The 13,803-nt window shown below is 63.6% G+C and overlaps 1 protein-coding gene across 7 annotated transcripts in view; it reads right to left on the bottom strand.

Moving 5' to 3' along the window:
• Positions 1–13,803, bottom strand: part of KCNQ2 (potassium voltage-gated channel subfamily Q member 2) — a 53,215-nt gene that overhangs the window by 25,045 nt on the left and 14,367 nt on the right. For all 7 annotated transcript variants that reach the window (XM_012772956.3, XM_012772957.3, XM_020281753.2 and 4 more), the window contains exons 2-7: positions 6,934–7,024; positions 4,431–4,557; positions 4,011–4,186; positions 3,618–3,743; positions 2,247–2,357; positions 1,503–1,598 (exon numbers count right to left, since the gene is read on the bottom strand). In XM_012772956.3, the coding sequence (XP_012628410.1) occupies positions 1,503–1,598; positions 2,247–2,357; positions 3,618–3,743; positions 4,011–4,186; positions 4,431–4,557; positions 6,934–7,024 (727 nt within the window). The remainder of the gene's footprint in view (positions 1–1,502; positions 1,599–2,246; positions 2,358–3,617; positions 3,744–4,010; positions 4,187–4,430; positions 4,558–6,933; positions 7,025–13,803) is intronic.

Here is a 13,803-nt window from a genome sequence, read left to right as displayed (position 1 = left end):
GTGCCCGTGTTGAAATCCCCTGAGTACAGATGTATGAGGTTATCTCTGGACTCTGAGTTCTATCCCATTGATCTGTATGTCTGTCCTTATGCAAGTACCACCTGTTTTGATTACTGTAGCTTTGCAGTAAGTTTGAAATTGGAAAGTGTTTGCCCTCCAACTTTGTTCTTCTCTTTCAAGACTGTTTTGGCTATGCAGGGGCCACTACAATTCCTTATAAATCTTGGAATCAGCTTTTCCATTTCTGCAAAAAAAAAAGTGGGCATTGGGATTATGATAGGGATTGCATTGAATCTGTAGGTCAATTTTTGTTAAGACTGTATCGACAAGATTAAGATTCTTCCAATCCATGAACACAGGATGTTTTTCCATTTATGTAGTTCTTTGTTAATTTATTTCAGCCATGTTCTGTAATATGGTTTTCAGTGTACAAGTTTTGCACTTCTTTGGTTAAATTTATTCCTACATTCTTTATTCTTTTTCACAGAATTGTAAATGGAATTATTTTCTTAATTTTCCCTCTATATAGATTGTTCCTTGCTGATGTACACTGATTTTTGCATGTTCATCTTCTATCCTGCAACTTTGCTGAATTCATTTATTAGCTCTAACACTTTTATGTGGAATATTTAGGATTTTCTGCGAATGAGAAGTCACCTGTCAATAGATAGTTTTACTTCTTCCTTTCTCATCTAGATGTCTGCGTTTTGTTTTGTTCTGAGTTTTTTCCCCCTGCCTAAATGCTCTGGCTGAAACTTCCACATACGAAACATGTAAATACTTCTAAATACTAAAAACGTCTAAATGCTAAACATTTCAATAGAAGTGGTAAAGCTGTCATCCTTGTCTTGCTCCTGGTCTTAGGAAGCATTCCGTCCTTCACCACTGAGCACGACGATGGCCCCGGTTGCTCACGGACACTGTTTGCTGTGCTGGGGAGGGCCCGTCCTTCCCCAGTTGTTGGGTGTTGTCGTGACAAAAGGCAGCTGGATTCTGCCAAATGCTTTCGCTGCGTCAACCAGTCCTTCACTCTCCTAACGTGACATCGTGTCAAAACGGCCAACTGCTCGTCTGAGCCCGAGGCATTCTGCGATCGATCCCACTCGGCCATGGTAGACCCTGGGTAGCCGAGGACTTTGCACCCGTGACACCTACACTTTGCATCCATAACGTCTACAGCACACACTGATCTGCAGGGTCGCGATGTCTGTGCGGCTTTCTTTCAGGACTGAGTCGGGAAGTGTCACCTCCTGCCTTTTGGAAGAGTTTGAGAAGAACTGGCATCAACCCTCCTCTGAATGCCCGGAGTGCGCAGTGGGGACGCCGTCCGGCCCACGCTTCTCTGCACCGGGAGGTTTCGAACGTGTGGCTCGATCTCCGTTGGGTACAGGCCTGCTCACAGGATGTGTTCCCGGGAGGAATGCGGGCGGAGACCCCGTCTGCAGACAAGGAGCTGCCCGAGACGGCACACGGCTGGACGGGACGGGGCCGCCAGCACTCACCTGGATCAAGCCTGCAGCAGGGTTCCGCCTCTTCTCGAAGTGCTTCTGCCGATGCTGTTCCTGCACCTTCAGGGCAAAGCCCGACCCCAGGATGCCCTGCAAGGTGTCAGGCAGGTCAGGCCGAGACCCAGCCCCCCTTGGCAGGGCCGGGCCACGTCCCAGGACCCACGTCCCCCCTCGGCAGGGCCGGGCCATGTTCCGGGCCCCAGGTCCCCACGGCCACCACGGTCCGTTGCCCAGGGGCTGCACCTCCCGACATCACCCCTCCACTTCCTGGAGAGCAGACTGGGAGAAGCCCAACATTTGGGGTCAGGGAACCCCTGGGCTGCAGGAGACACAGCGGGACCCGCACAGACCCGGAGAGGACACTCTCTCCCTGGCGTGTGCACCACCAAGGCCGCCCTGGGATGACGGCCCCCACGCCAGCCCCACGCCAGCCCCACGCCAGCGCCCGTCGGCCCTGCCCTGCTGCACGGGACGGCCCCTCCTGCCTGCGATGGCCCCCTGGTCCCCTGGAGACCGGAGAAGGCCTGTGCCGCTGGGCAGTGGTGCTCCGGCCGGGATGACCCCACCGTACAGCCCCTCCCGACGAGGAGCAGCCACCAGTCACCCACAGGGCAGCGGAAGCCACGCCGTGGCCCTGGGAGCGATCCTGGGGCCCCGGGTGCCACCGGTGCAGGGCTCGGGCCTCCAGGCCAGCGGCACGACCCCGTCTCCCGCAAAGGCAGACGGCGCAGGACTCACCGCCGGGAGAGCGAAGAAGGAGACGCCGATGAGGGTGAAGGTCGCCGCCAGGAGCCTCCCGTTCCAAGTCTGGGGGTACTTGTCCCCGTAGCCGATGGTCGTCAGGGTGATCTGCGGGACGCGGGCTCTGGTCACACGGAGCTTGCTGCACCCCGAGGGCAGGCTGGACGCCAGCCACCCACCTGGCCGCCTGGGCGGGGACAGACGTGGGCCACCTCCTCCCACCTCCACTCGGGCCCGATAGGGCCGGGGTCAGCGGGGCCGCCCTCCCGCTCTCAGCCCCCAAGTCTCTGCCCTGCCCCACGTGGCAGAAGGGGGTCACCCCAAAGGCTCTGTCCCCATGTCACTCCCAGGAGAACCAGGAGAGCCAACGATGCAACTCGCACAGGAAGCACCACGGCCACCAGCGGGTCCCACCCCGACCAGCCACCCACCCTGGGTGTGGCCCGTGGACCTTGGAGTCTGGGGTGGTCGCGCCCCAAGGGACCCAGAGAAATGGGAGGGAGCTGTGCAGGGGGTGCCACATGCTGAGCCGGCAGGGAGGGAGGGGCTGGGGGAGAGACCGGCACCTTCTAGCAGAGAGCCCGGCCTGGGGTGGCAGGAGGTGACGGGGCCGGCCTGGGGGTGGCAGGAGGTGACGGGGCCGGCCGGGGGGTGGCAGGAGGTGACGGGGCCGGCCGGGGGGTGGCAGGAGGTGACGGGGCCGGCCGGGGGTGGCAGGAGGTGACGGGGCCAGAGTGGGGTGGCAGGAGGTGACGGGGCCGGCCGGGGTGGCAGGAGGTGACGGGGCTGGCCTGGGGTGACAGGGCCGGCCGGGGGTGGCAGGAGGTGACGGGGCTGGCCGGGGGTGGCAGGAGGTGACGGGGCTGGCCTGGGGTGGCAGGAGGTGACGGGGCCGGCCGGGGTGGCAGGAGGTGACGGGGCTGGCCGGGGGTGGCAGGAGGAACTGCCTGGGCACTGCTGCGTGGGGTGGGAGGGACAGGCTCTGCCATACCTGACCCACTCGGGGCCCCCAGGACAGACTGGGGACACCTCCTCCCCCTTGCCCCTCTGGTCCCCGGGAGCGAGGGCAGAGCAGGTGGGTGGTCAAGGAGGAAGGTCAAGGAGGAAGGACAACAACCCGCCGTGGCCGGGCAGAGGCTCCTGGGGCCCCAGCCCCTTCCCACCTGCACACATCGCACTTCCAAGACCACGGCCTTGGCCGCAGCCACCACACGCCGTCACGGCCACGGGCAGCCAGCAGGTGGCGCCAGAGAGACGCGTGCAGCCAGCTCAGCTGCGGGAGCCCCAGGGCACAGGTCCTCAGGGCCAGGGCAGCAGGGGGCAGTGACATCTTCCCAGAAGGGGCAGGACCCAGGGACCAGGACTCACCAGGCCCCACCACAGCGCGTCGGCGTAGGTGTCGAAGTGGTCGTTCTCGCCCTTCTCCGCCAAGTACACCAGGAATGAGGCCAGGATGAGGCAGAGGAAGCCAATGTACCAGGCAGTGACCAACTCCTGCGAGACAGGTGGGGCCACGTCCGTCCAGCCCCGGGCACCGCGTCCGTCCAGCCCTGGGGCCACGTCCGGCCAGCCCTGGGCCCCTGCTCCTGGCTCCACGCATGGGGCCAGCGGGGGACTGGCGCAGCGGCACCGGAGGGGCCGCCAACTTCGTGGTCCCAGCCTGGGCAGCCCCTCCCCGTGATCTCAGCCTGGGGACTCCAGCTCACGTGCCCGGTGTCCCCCCAGGCTCTGGGAGCGGCCGGCCCTGCGCACCCTGCTCACCTTGCTGTGGGCGTAGACCACGGAGCCCAGGAGCTTCCAGGTGCCGCCCCTCCGGTCCATGCGGATCATCCGCAGGATCTGCAGGAAGCGCAGGCTCCGGAGCGCGGACGTGGCGAAGACGTTGCCCTGGGAGCCCGCGGCCAGCACCGCGATGGAGGCGATGAGCACCATGATGTCTGCGGAGACGGTGAGGGGCTGGCGGGTGCGCACAGGGGCCGGCGTGGGGCCGGCGCAGTAGGGCCCAGGCAGACAGCTCGACCGCCCACCCCCGGGGTCTGGGATGGCCTGCCCGTCCTCCTGGCCTTAGCCACGTAGCCATGGGCTGTGCCTCCCAGCCAGCAGGCGAGAGAAACTTCCAGAAGGCGCCAGCCGTGCTCCTGCCGTCTGGCCCACCCTGGGACCCACCCCCTCGGGCCTCACCGATCACACAGAACGGCTTCCTGGCGAACTTGAGCCGGCCCCGCCAGCCGCGGTACCGGCAGCAGCAGCCCGCGGCCCAGATGCGCACGAAGTACTCAACGCCGAACACCACGATGGTCACAATTTCCTGTGGGGAGGCCGAGGCTGAGGCCGCCTGGACACCCAGCAGGCAGCTCCCGCCCAGGGACAGCGAGGGGGCCCCTAGGTGGGAACCGCAAGCTTGGCCCGGCACCCCCAGACGGCCTCTGAGGACCCCACGGCCACAAGAACACCTGGGCCTGAAGACCACTGGGGTCCACCCGCTTCACCCTCTTCCGAGCTGGGGGTCCTGTCCTGTCCGAGACAGGGGGACCCTGTCAGAGCTGGGGGTCCTGTCCTGTCTGAGATGGGGGGACCCTATCGGAGCTGGGGGTCCTGTCCTGTCCAAGATGGGGGGACCCTGTTGGAACTGGGGGGACCCTAACCAAGCTGGGGGTACCATGTCCGAGCTGGGGGACCCTGTCGGAGCTGGGGTACCATGTCCAAGCTGGGGGGACCCAGTCTGAGCAGGGGTAGGTACGCAGCAGGGCTGACCCAAGGGAGGTGTCAGGTCACTGCAAAGGGGCAATCTCTGCCCAGAACAGAGGGAGCTGCATTCCTGGGGGGTCCGTCTCCCTGAGCCCCCACCCCCGTTACCAACAGCAGCACAGAAATCACACTCTCGTTGCCATGGCTCCCGCGTGTTGACGCAGGTTGCTATGAGCGTCACAGCCCCCCAGTCTCATGTCTGCAGGGAGCACCCCATACCTCCTTTGGGGTCCCATCTGAGCCTTCCGGCTCGAGAGGAGAACAGGAAAGGGGAGCTGGACCCACGGGGGGAAGGGAGTGGGCCAGGCAGATGGGTGCTGTGACATCACAAGGAGGGGCCTGTGGTGCCACCACGGGGTCCCTGTCCTGGAAGTGGGGTTCAGGATCGGGAGGCCCTGCATTGGGGAGGAGCGGGGTTCAGGGATCTGGAGGCCCTGCATTGGGGAGGAGTGGGGTTTGGGATCAGGAGACCCTGCATCGGGGAGGAGCGGGGTTCAGGGATCAGGAGGCCCTGCATCGGGGAGGAGCAGGGTTCGGGATCAGGAGGCCCTGCATCGGGGAGGAGCGGGGTTCAGGGATCAGGAGACCCTGCATCGGGGAGGAGCGGGGTTTGGGATCAGGAGGCCCTGCATCGGGGAGGAGCGGGGTTCAGGGATCAGGAGGCCCTGCATCGGGGAGGAGCGGGGTTCAGGGATCGGGAGGCCCTGCATCGGGGAGGAGCAGGGTTCAGGGATCAGGAGGCCCTGCATCGGGGAGGAGCGGGGTTTGGGATCAGGAGGCCCTGCATCGGGGAGGAGCGGGGTTCAGGGATCAGGAGGCCCTGCATCGGGGAGGAGCGAGGTTCAGGGATCTGGAGGCCCTGCATCGGGGAGGAGCGGGGTTTGGGATCAGGAGGCCCTGCATCGGGGAGGAGCGGGGTTCAGGGATCAGGAGGCCCTGCATCGGGGAGGAGCGGGATTCAGGGATCAGGAGGCCCTGCATCGGGGAAGAGCGGGGTTCAGGGATCTGGAGGCCCCGCATTGGGGAGGAGCGGGGTTTGGGATCAGGAGGCCCCGCATTGGGGAGGAGCAGGGTTTGGGATCAGGAGGCCCTGCATCGGGGAGGAGCGGGGTTCAGGGATCAGGAGGCCCTGCATCGGGGAGGAGCGGGGTTTGGGATCAGAAGGCCCTGCATCGGGGAGGAGCGGGGTTCAGGGATCAGGAGGCCCTGCATCGGGGAGAAGCGGGGTTCGGGATCTGGAGGCCCTGGATCGGGGAGGAGCGGGGTTCAGGGATCAGGAGGCCCTGCATCGGGGAGGAGCGGGGTTCAGGGATCAGGAGGCCCTGCATCGGGGAGGAGCGGGGTTCAGGGATCTGGAGGCCCTGCATCGGGGAGGAGCGAGGTTCAGGGATCTGGAGGCCCTGCATCGGGGAGGAGCGGGGTTCAGGGATCTGGAGGCCCTGCATCGGGGAGGAGCGGGGTTCAGGGATCTGGAGGCCCTGCATCGGGGAGGAGCGGGGTTCAGGGATCAGGAGGCCCTGCATCGGGGAGGAGCGGGGTTCAGGGATCAGGAGGCCCTGCATCGGGGAGGAGCGGGGTTCGGGATCGGGAGGCCCTGCATCGGGGAGGAGCGGGGTTCAGGGATCGGGAGGCCCTGCATCGGGGAGGAGCGGGGTTCAGGGATCGGGAGGCCCTGCATCGGGGAGGAGCGGGGTTCAGGGATCAGGAGGCCCCGCATCGGGGAGGAGCGGGGTTCAGGGATCAGGAGACCCCGCATCGGGGAGGAGCGGGGTTCAGGGATCAGGAGGCCCTGCATCGGGGAGGAGCGGGGTTCAGGGATCAGGAGACCCTGCATCGGGGAGGAGCGGGGTTCAGGGATCTGGAGGCCCTGCATCGGGGAGGAGCGGGGTTCGGGATCAGGAGGCCCCGCATCGGGGAGGAGGCACAGCCGGCTCACCAGGATGTACAGGGCGCCCTCCGAGCTCTTCTCGTACTCCTTGATGGTGGAGAACACGGACAGCACGAGGCAGGAGAAGACCAGGAGGAACCTGCAGGGGAGGGAGGGCATCAGTGCCTGGCGGGACCGGTGACAGGGACCTGTCTTCTGGAAGCGGCACGCCCCACCCCCGCCCCTCCGCGAGCCAGCGTGGGAGGAGCAGGACACCCCAGGACCCTCCAGGGCCACGGCCTCGGTCAGCTGCCCCAGGGCACCCCCTCCACCTGGCTCTTCCCGACACCGGGTGCTTTGGGAAAGTCTCCGGACTCCAGCAGGGAGGGAGCTACGCCTGCCCGGCACCAAAGCAAAAACAGGAAAATGAGCAGAACCCGGAACCCGCAGCCCCCGCCCGGCAACCAACGTCTGACCCCTGCTCCTGCCTCTCCTCACGCTCGGCGTTTCCTCTCCACACACTCAAGCGCAGAGCTCGCTGACTGCACCTGCTGCTCAACCACAGGACTCCTCCCACCACCTGCGGGCCTCGCCCTGGCCGCTGGGAAGCTCAGCTGCCCCCTCTCCGAAGCGGCAGGAGCCTCGGCCCCACCAGCCACGGGTTCCCGCCAGTTTCTGTTGGCCGTCCTCCCTTGCACCTGCTCCCACTGACCCTGCGCCAGCTCTGCCCTCAAGGCTGTGGCCACACCAGGATTCCCCCAAATGCTCTGACTGTGGGCCACACAGCCTGCTCCATACACCTGCTTGATATACCTGTTCTGATACACCTGCTCTGATACACTGGGTCTGATACATTGGGTCTAATACACCTGCTTGATACACCTGCTCCAATACACCCACTCGATACATTGGGCTCTGATACATCTGCTCTGATACATCTGCTTGATATACCCAGTCTGATACTCCTAGTCTGATACACCTGGTCTGTTACACTGGGTCTGATACATTGGGTCTAATACACCTGCTTGATACACCTGCTCTAATACACCCACTCGATACACGCAGTCTGATACACCCAGTCTGATACACCTGCTCTGATACACCTGCTCGATACACCAGTCTGACACACCCAGTCTGATACACCTGCTCTAATACACCCACTCGATACACGCAGTCTGATACACCTAGTCTGATACACCTGCTCGATACACCAGTCTGATACACCTGGTCTGACACACCCAGTCTGATACACCTGCTCAATACACCTGTTCTGATACACCTGCTCTGATACACTGGGTCTGATCCACCTGCTTGATACACCTGCTCTAATACACCCAGTCTGATACACCCAGTCTGATACACCTGCTCAATACACCTGTTCTGATACACCTGCTCTGATACACTGGGTCTGATACATTGGGTCTGATATACCTGCTTGATACACCTGCTCTAATACACCCACTCGATACACGCAGTCTGATACACCTGCTCGATATACCCAGTCTGATACTCCTAGTCTGATACACCTGCTCGATACACCAGTCTGATACACCTGTTCTGATACACCTGCTCTGATACACTGGGTCTGATACATTGGGTCTGATATACCTGCTTGATACACCTGCTCTAATACACCCAGTCTGATACACGCAGTCTGATACACCTGCTCTGATACATCTGCTTGATACACCTGCTCGATATACCCAGTCTGATACTCCTAGTCTGATACACCTGGTCTGTTACACTGGGTCTGATACACCCGCTCGATACACCAGTCTGATACACCCAGTCTGATACACCCAGTCTGATACACCTGTTCTGATACACCTGCTCTGATACACTGGGTCTGATACATTGGGTCTGATATACCTGCTTGATACACCTGCTTGATACACCTGCTCTGATACACCTGCTCGATATACCCAGTCTGATACTCCTAGTCTGATACACCTGGTCTGTTACACTGGGTCTGATACACCCGCTCGATACACCCTGGCCCCACCCCAGACAGCCACAGACAGGAGGTGCCCCTCCCGCAAGGCCCCCGCCGTGGGAACCTGGCTCCCGGCCCACGACAAGGCCGCCCACAAGCGGCCTAGACACGCGTGATCTCGCTTCCTGGGAGGAGCGCTGTGTGCCGCAGGCCGCAAGCTGCCATTTGGCAGGAAGTCCTCGGTGGGAGGGCAGGAAAGGAACTCCCACGTGCTGAAGTCACGGAACCTGTCAGGAAGCCCACTTCTCGTGAAGCAAACCACTGCTTCATTTACATTTCCTGCAGGTGTCCTGGGGTACCCAGGGGACTCGGCCAAGGGGTCCTAGGTCGCAGCCGTAGATGAGCCTTGCCTGTGACAAGCCCCGGCCACAGGGCACGGCCTGACTCAGCAAGAGCCAGCCGGGACCCGGCCGTGGGGCAGACACTCGCTGCCTGTTCTCCTGCACCGTCTTCAGAATCGATCAGCAATTCCTACATCCGGCAGCGCAGTAACCACGGAGCCTGCGTGCCCTGACCTGCCTCGGGGCCCAGGCCCCGCACGGCTCAAACCCAAGCCCCTTGCCCCGGGGCCCGACACCCGCTGGCTGTCAAGGGTGAGCCCTCCACACAGACCCCCCGGCCGCCCTTTCCAAAGCAGCACCCTGTCCAGCCTGGGGCCCCCACGGCCCTCTCCCTGCAACCACAGCAGGGACAGTCCCTGACACACCCGACCTGCAGTCGTGGAGCGTTGACCGCTAGCACACAGACCCCTCCAGCCCAGACAGGCGGCCCTGTCGATGGAGGTGCTGGTGCCATCACCCTGCCCGGCATCCTCCCTCCTGTAACGGCCTCTCCCTTTCCTTCCCAGATCAGGGACCAGGTGCTCCTGGGGTCAAGGCCTGGTCAGCAAGTGGCAGCCCCAGGACTCTGCCAGAGGCACCACGAAAGGGACACCCAGGCTGACACAAGGACTGTGGGCACAGGAAAGCCTGCCTGAGGATGAAGCCGCACGGAAGAGAGCCACACACAGAAACTGGGGAAGAGCTTTGAAGTGCACCTGGACGCAGCCATGCCTGAAGCCTCCAAGAGTTCCGGGTCACGTGAGCCCACTACTCAAGGCTCTTTGGATTTGGTTTTTGGCCCTTGCAAATAAAAGACCCCTGACCTTTGCGGGCTGTGGGCAGCTGAGGGACACGGGTGTGTTCTTGCTCTGGGCCAGAGTCTGACCCACCACCACGCTGCCGCAGGTACTTGATTCTGACCACGCACCCCCCCCCCCCCCCCCGCGCAGAAAAGTCACGTCACGTGTGACAAAGCTGCCTTAGACCAACAGGGAAAAGCAAGTCTGCTGGGCCGAGGCTCTGCCACTCCTCCCTGTGCCCTGCGCAGTTTGCACACCAGCCCGCTAGGCCGCAGCTCTGCCACACAGCCCGGGCCGTGCGGGGTCGAGCAGGGCCAAGGTGGGCTCGAGGTCCAGCCGCAGCAGCAGGCACCCGCTGCCCTCACCACCCCAGGACCCACATGCATCCCTTCAGCCATGGTCATCTCAAGCTTGATTCACTGACGGACAGGCCCAGTGGCGGGTGGGCCGGGCCAGGCGGCCTCCCCCACCCCAGCACCTTGCGGCAGGCCTGGGCCTCCATCCGCCTGAAGTGGGGAGGCTGCTGCACCTGCAGCTCCCCTGGCTGGAGCGGACTCCCGCCTGCCTTCCGGAGCTTCCCTGGGGGCACAAATTCGGGCCACATCACGCCCACGGCCTGTGCCTGCTCCGCAGGGCCGAGCTGAGCTGCTGGTGCTCAGCCACCGGCACGAGCCACTTTGCCTAAGGGAGCTATATACCCACGACACAGATACCAACATGGATTGACAGGAAATGCTCGGTCACAGGCAGGAGAAAAAAAATTAGGTGAAAAATTCTCTGACTGCCCTTCTGAAGGGACACTGATCTTAGGGAGGCCTGACTGGTACAGCTGGGTCTTGCGATCGCAGGAGCAGTTTCCCAGCATGCGATTCGAGGTGGAGCTTGGAGGTCTGCAAAGCTCAAGCTCTTCAGAGTTTGAGACCAGCCTGGGCAACACAGTGAGACACTGTCTACACACAAAAACAGAAGACTTAGCCGGGTGTGGTGGCGCGTGCCTGTAGTCCTAGTACTCAGGAGGCTGAGGTGAGAGGATCGCTTGAGCCCAGAGTCTGAGTGCAGACTGCGCCTTCAAAGGCTTCTGACCACGGCGCAGAGCGAAGATGCCGGCCCGGGCTGTGTGGCAGAGCCGCGGCCCAGCAGGCTGGTGTGCAAACTGCACAGGTCGCAGGGAGGAGTGGCAGAGCCGCGGCCCGGCAGGCTGGTGTGCAAACCTCACAGGTCACAGGGAGGAGTGGCAGAGCCTGGGCCCGGCAGGCTGGTGTGCAAACCGCACAGGTCGCAGGGAGGAGTGGCAGAGCCTCGGCCCGGCAGGCTGGTGTGCAAACCGCACAGGTCGCAGGGAGGAGTGGCAGAGCCTCGGCCCGGCAGGCTGGTGTGCAAACCGCGCAGGTAACAGGGAGGAGTGGCAGAGCCTCGGCCCGGCAGGCTGGTGTGCAAACCGCGCAGGTCACGGGCAGGCTGGTGTGCAAACCGCGCAGGTCACGGGCAGGCTGGTGTGCAAACCGCCCAGGTCATGGGGAGGAGTGGCAGAGCTGCGGCCCGGCAGGCTGGTGTGCAAACCGCGCAGGGCACAGGGAGGTGGCAGGGAGGTCACAGGGAGGAGCGGCAGGCCCGGGCCCACCCCCCACGCTCACCCCAGCGTGTCCCAGACCACGCCCACGCCGTCCCCCCGTAAACACTCGGGGCTCGCCCTGGACACGAGGGATTGGAAAGCGTGCCCACGGCATCGCCGTCACCCCTAAAAGCTGGCCATGCTCCCTCCTCACCACCGGCCATCCGCGCCCGGCCCCAGGCTCGCGGCGGTCACACCTGCCCCTCCGCTCTGCCTGTCACGGCTGCGCCTCCCGCCTGCTCCCCTGCTCAGCCCACTCGCTGGGGCCACGGCCCTCTGTCCACAGACGCACCACATGGGACCTACTGGCTTCCGCCCGGGCTGCCGGACGCCGCTCTGTCCGTGTCCCCGTGATCCGGTGCCATGGTAAGGAGACAACCCGCCTTGCGCTGTTCCCGTCCGCCCACGGGGCTGGGCGCAGCGGCATCTCTGGGCTGTCAGCGGCCACGGACCCTCACGCAGGGCTGCAGAGGGGAGTTAATCTATGGCTCCGTCAGGCCCTGGGCGGAAAACTTTTTAAAAAGAAACTTCTAGGCCGGGCGTGGTGGCTCACGCCTGTAATCCTAGCACTCTGGGAGGCCGAGGCGGGCGGATTGCTCGAGGTCATGAGTTCAAAACCCGCCTGAGCAAGAGCGAGACCCCCGTCTCCACCATAAATAGAAAGAAATTAATTGGCCAACTAATATATATAGAAAAAATTAGCTGGGCATGGTGGCGCATGCCTGTAGTCCCAGCTACTCGGGAGGCTGAGGCAGGAGGATCGCTTGAGCCCAGGAGTCTGAGGTTGCTGTGAGCGAGGCTGACGCCACAGCACTCACTCTAGCCTGGGAAACAAAGCGAGACTCTGTCTCCAAAAAAAAAAAAAAAAATAAGAAACTTCTAGAAGGAGGGCATCACCTTTGCTCAGGCTGAGTTTCCTACAGAAGAGAGAGTAAACACTCCATCCTCGTCTGTGCTCATGACTGGCCGGGCTCCATGGATCTCCCCCTCGTGGTCAGGAGCACGTGGCCGCGGCTTTCTGCTGGGTCACGGCCGGTGCTGGCTCCGGCCCACGCTCGGATGCGTCACCTTCGCCCCGCGGGGGCCCGGGGGTCAGAGGAGCCTGGCTCTCCCCTGTGGACACCGGGTCCGCCCCACCTAGCTGGCTTCCACCCCCAAGTCTTTCTCTGGGACACCCCACGTCACCCCAGGCGCGGGGCCGCGTACCCCTGTCAGGGCTCCCCGAGAAACGGCCGCCAGGGGAAGGTGTGCCTGCGTCGAGAGGTTCGTGTCCAGACATCCGCTCTGAGACGGGCTGGCTGTGAGGCCGCGGGCCGGACGACCCAGCGGGAGGTGACGCTGCTGTCCTGTGTCCCAACTCCCAGGACAGCAGGCCAGGAGCTCGGCAGGGAGGGAGGATCCCTTGTTCCTTCGCCAACCACAGACTTCGCGCTCGAGGCCGCAGCTGCTGGGCGAGGCCCAGGCCACGGAAGGCGTCTGCCTTGCTCTGTCCGCGGACCGGACAGGTGGCTGGGCGGGAAACAGCTGCACGCAGCGTCCAGGCGGGGTCTGACCGACCTCCGGGACCCGGGCCCAGCCCAGGTGACGGGGAAACCGGCCGCCAGAGGCGGGGAAAGGACTCAGGCGCCTGGGCTGGCAGGGAACCGGCCGACTTGGCCGTCCAGCCCAGGACGGGCGATGCCCAGAGCCGCCGGGCTGCGCCGCAGCGGCAGAACCTGCCACCCGTGTGCAGCCACGCAGGCCTGGGCCATGCAGACGCCCGCCAGCGCGTCCGGCCACAGGGGCAGGGTCCCCGCAGGCTGAGGTCAAGGTCAGGGTTCCCTGAGAGGCACAAAGACACAGTGACGAAGGCCGGGCATGGCCACGGGCAACGGGCTCCCAGAACAGCGCCCGGCCCCACCCTGCGCTCCTCCTCCGCCATGCGCCCCTCCCCCACCACCCTGAAGACCCCCGGGGGGGGCCCTGAGGACCCCTCAGGGACCAACGCAGCAAGGTCCAGCCTGAGCCTGGCCACAGCGACGCTGATTCTGGCCCCCAGCCCGCCCTGCGCCCCTCCCCTACCGCCCTGAAGACCCTCACCCCGTGGGGACCCCTGGGGACCCCTCAAGGACCGACGTGGCAAGGTCCAGCCTGAGCCTGGCCACAGCGACGCTGACTCCGGCCTCCGGCCCACCCTGTCCTGGCTGCCCAGCAGAGGCCTCGGCCAGACCCGAG

The sequence above is a fragment of the Microcebus murinus genome, chromosome 16 (assembly GCF_040939455.1).
Source record: "Microcebus murinus isolate Inina chromosome 16, M.murinus_Inina_mat1.0, whole genome shotgun sequence".
In the NCBI taxonomy this organism is placed as follows: domain Eukaryota; kingdom Metazoa; phylum Chordata; class Mammalia; order Primates; family Cheirogaleidae; genus Microcebus; species Microcebus murinus.
Note: the sequence above shows the minus strand (reverse complement) of the source record. Positions and strands in the feature narration are given on the sequence as shown.